The 4,193-nt window shown below is 39.2% G+C and overlaps 1 protein-coding gene across 1 annotated transcript; it reads right to left on the reverse strand.

Annotated features, from left to right (window-relative positions):
* Window positions 1–2,007: 2,007 nt before the first annotated feature.
* Window positions 2,008–3,472, reverse strand: LOC103522075 (fructose-1,6-bisphosphatase 1-like; the record flags this gene model as incomplete). The annotated part of the gene is made up of 3 exons (XM_008487182.3): window positions 2,008–2,079; window positions 3,029–3,179; window positions 3,327–3,472. Coding segments are annotated over 3 exons (369 nt in total), but the record flags the coding sequence as incomplete, so codon positions are not given.
* Between the last annotated feature and the right edge of the window lie 721 nt (window positions 3,473–4,193).

Below are 4,193 nucleotides of genomic sequence, written 5' to 3' on the forward strand. Positions count from 1 at the left end.
TATTGGTGAACCTATGATTCTGAGTGAGCAATGCGAAATATGCCAGCTACCAGATTTTCTATGCCAGTTCCTTCTTCTGATTTTTCTCTCGAATCCCTCACAGTTCCGTTATGGTGTTTTACCGCCATGCTTGAGTGCCATCCATCGCTCATCGTCCCACAAGATCTTTCCTAAGTCCATCTATCAACATTATAGGTAGGTACCCCGTACCCATATTATTATTATTATTATTATTATTATTACTATAGGTAGGTGAATATATTGTTATTATTTATACCTAGGTAGAAGAAGAAGGGTAGGTACCTTACGTAGAGAATATTGTAAATACAAATTGATCCGGGTTCGATTCCCGGCGGGGCCGAGGTTTTTTCGGCTCTGTGCTTGGAGTTCGGGGTACACTCAGCCTCGTGAGGACAACTGAGTAGCTACTTTAATCGAGTAGTTGGGACATAGATACCTACATATGTATTTAAAATGGGCTTCCCCTTTTGAATCTTACGATACGTCACTGCTACTTCTGTATTAAGTTCGGTCATCCGCAAACAGCAACACGTCAATGTGTCCACACTTAACAATACTAACATGTGTTCATACAGACTCAATACTTAGTTGCATGGATATTATGTACTTTGCCGTCTTATACCTACATATGTACTTTTGTATACTTATATTTGCATGCATACCTATGTACTTTAATAACTTGTGTTTGCATACGTATGTACTTTTACAAGTGTAGGGTACCTAGTACCTACTTTTGCACACATGTTTTTGTGGTAAAGCAGAGAGCTTCTTCACAACTGTGGGTATCAAAGCATTACTAAGTGCCTCCTTTAAAAAGGGGGGGGGGGGTTTTGAAAAATATATAACATGTGTTCATACAGACTCAATACTTATTTGCATAGATATTATGTACTTTGCCGTCTTATACCTACATATGTACTTTTGTATATTTGCATGCATACCTATGTACTTTTGTATACTTATATTTGCATGCATACCTATGTACTTTTGTATACCTAATAACTTGTGTTTGCATACGTATGCACTTTTACAAGTGTAGGGTACCTAGTACCTACTTTTGCATACACGTCTTTATGGTAATGGTAATGCAGAGAGCTTCTTCACAACTGTGGGTATCAAAGCATTACTTAAGTGCCTCCTTTAAAAAACTGACCATCGAAAATTTGACCCGATTACATTACTTTCCTTCCTATAGGATAAGGAAAGTAAAAAGGGGGGGGATTTGAAAAACATTCCCTGATATTCTGCCATCCAAATACCGACCATGGTCAACGTATCTTAACTTCAATGATATGTCGGTAAATTTCATAATCCGATCCTACATAATTATTATGTATAAAACTTAAAAACAATGATAAGATGATTACGAGTAAGGTCGCGCTAAGTGAATCCGAATACCACAGTGGTAAATAATAATAATAGTGAAGATGGTTCTAAGAGTATATCATTATAATATGTAATATGAATAAAAAATAGCTACCACAGTGGTTAAAATGATTTTAAGACAGGGGTTCCCAAACTTTTTAGTACTGCGTATTACCTGACACCTGAAGGTTCTTTTGACGTACCACCAAACATCAATTTTGTGTGGTTGGGGGGTAAATGGGGGAATTACCTACCTATAGCGCCGCAGGCGAAATTTTGGTGTTAATCATACTACAATGTCAATTTTTGGTGCACTGATTGCAGATTTTTCTCTCTCAAAACTAAGATTGCCCGATTTGTTTTTCGCTTTTACGAGACAAATTATAAAAACGGGTTTTTTCAAACGTCTTCGCGTACCACCAGACATGGTTCCACTCGTGGTACGCGTACCACAGGTTGGGAACCTCTGTTCTAAGAGTAGTATATCATTAGGCGCATTTCACTGATTTCACTAATTGCGTCAATTTTTGGTGCACTGATTGCAGATTTTTCTCTCTCGAAACTAAGATTGCCAGATTTATTTTTCGCTTTTACGAGACAAATTATAAAAACGGGCTTTTTTCAAACGTCTTCGCGTACCACCAGACATGGTTCCGGGTACCACTCGTGGTACGCGTACCACAGGTTGGGAACCTCTGTTCTAAGAGTAGTATATCATTAGGCGCATTTCACTGATTTCACTAATTGCCATCCCGTAGTATGCCTCTCATCAGATGGGCGAGAAGAGACACAATACTTCCCATTTAGGTGCTGGGTCAACACGTCACTGATTTCACTAATTGCTTCTTTGTTCGTGGCAAGTCAATTAATTCAGTACAAAGTGAAGATGATGTTAGCCCTAGACGAAAAGGTAGTTACTGGTATACTGGTAGGGACAGAGCAGAATATGCCAGTCTAGTTAATTTGGTTGGTAGCGCATCTGCCTTGTAAGCGCTAGGACGCGGGGTAGATTCCCACCAAGGGCGGATTTTATCCTGAAGGGATAAGGTTCGTTCTCGGAATATACCTTTTTTATCCTGCTGGAATAGGACTGAAAAGTCCCTTTACACCCGCAGTCTAACCAAAGTCTCGTAAGCTTTGACATTTTAGGGGTTACATTTTTAACAGGATAACCCTATAAGAGTGGCTTAATGATAATAAAAATAACAATAAATCATATTTAAAATATTATTTAGCACTGAACTTCGGGAGGTTGGTGGTTCGAGTCCAAGTCGGGATATAAAAACGGTATTTTGCTTCAATGATCTGTATTTGTTATTCAAAATAATTATAACATTTATAAACACATGTTTTTCTAGTAGGTAGATTAAGATGATTATCCTGGCGAACCGTAGAGGGTTAACATTTAATTACTTTCGGATTTAGATATAAAGATATAAGATACATACAAGAAGAATTTCTCAATATTCATCTCTATTTCGAAAAACGAATACAAATTTTTGTCGATGGTGGGATTCGAACTCGGGACCTTCTGCATGGCAAGCAAGCGCGTTACCACTGGCCAACCGTTTAGTTTTAGGTTAAAATTTGGATTGATTTCTCATTACATAGGGGTTCCCTAAACTTAATGTTATGAACTTACAGGGTCAAGCATAAATCCATGGACCCCTTGGCCTTTGCCCACAGAGAGTACCACCATAGTGGCACTACCGTACAGGGCGTAACCCCCAGCCACCATCTCATTGCCCTTCTGTAGGGCATCATTAGGAGTGACAGGACCCGGGGTCTGTTTCCTGGAATGGGAGAAAAAAATCTGCAATTAGTGTGAGAACCTACTTTATTATTAGCTGAAGAGAAGGTCTCTGTATTGGGGGCCTAAATATAACTCTGAACCTAATCACTAATGACTTTTTCTTTTTTATGAATCCAAATGGACTTACCGAAATATGGAGAATATGGAGCCTATGGAGACCAGACAATCGATATTGGATGATCCATCCAGCGGATCGAAACAGACAATGTACTTCCCTTGTTTCGACACCTCCACCTGTAAGAGGAACAGTAGGACAAGAAATTCATAGTGTAGCTGTCCAGAACGGAATCTTTTTTCTTCTTCTTCGCCTTCGCCTTTTCCCGTGTACAGACGGGGTCGGCGTTTTTTCGTCAGCCTCTCAATCAGCCTGACTAGGGTGATTGCTTTGGGCTGACATTTGGTTTTGGCTACAAATTTTACGATTGCATGCCCTTCGCACTCAACCTTTGCTTTTTCTTTAGCAAGGGAAATTCAGGCTGGTATACTCCCTGTTTATAATAGTGCTTATTTATACTGCTCGCAGAGGACTGTAAAGTCCCTTTACTCCAGCAGTAGGCTACTACTATTATTGTGGTCAAATTCTATTATGTATTTGTTATTCAAAATAATTATAACATTTATAAACACATGTTTTTCTAGTAGGTAGATTAAGATGTTATCCTGTTAAGCGAACCGTAGAGGGTTAACATTTAATTACTTTCGGCTTTAGATATAAAGATATAAGATACATACAAGAAGAATTTCTCAATATTCATATCTGTTTTCTTTGTTTACAATTACAATGTTTACTTGTGGCCAGTTGTGGTTGTATTATGTATCTAAGGCCAGCCACTCACTATCAGGTTGGGATTGAACCCACGCCCTCCTGTTTACCAGGCGAGCGTCTTGACCACTACACCACCGAGGTAGGTTTAAAGTCCCCCAGCCAGACTAAGCTGGTCTACTCCCTGTTTAACGTCCCCCAGCCAGACTAAGCTGGTTTACTCCCTGTTTA

Source organism: Diaphorina citri, unplaced genomic scaffold, assembly GCF_000475195.1.
Source record: "Diaphorina citri unplaced genomic scaffold, Diaci psyllid genome assembly version 1.1 scaffold6782, whole genome shotgun sequence".
Taxonomy (NCBI): domain Eukaryota; kingdom Metazoa; phylum Arthropoda; class Insecta; order Hemiptera; family Psyllidae; genus Diaphorina; species Diaphorina citri.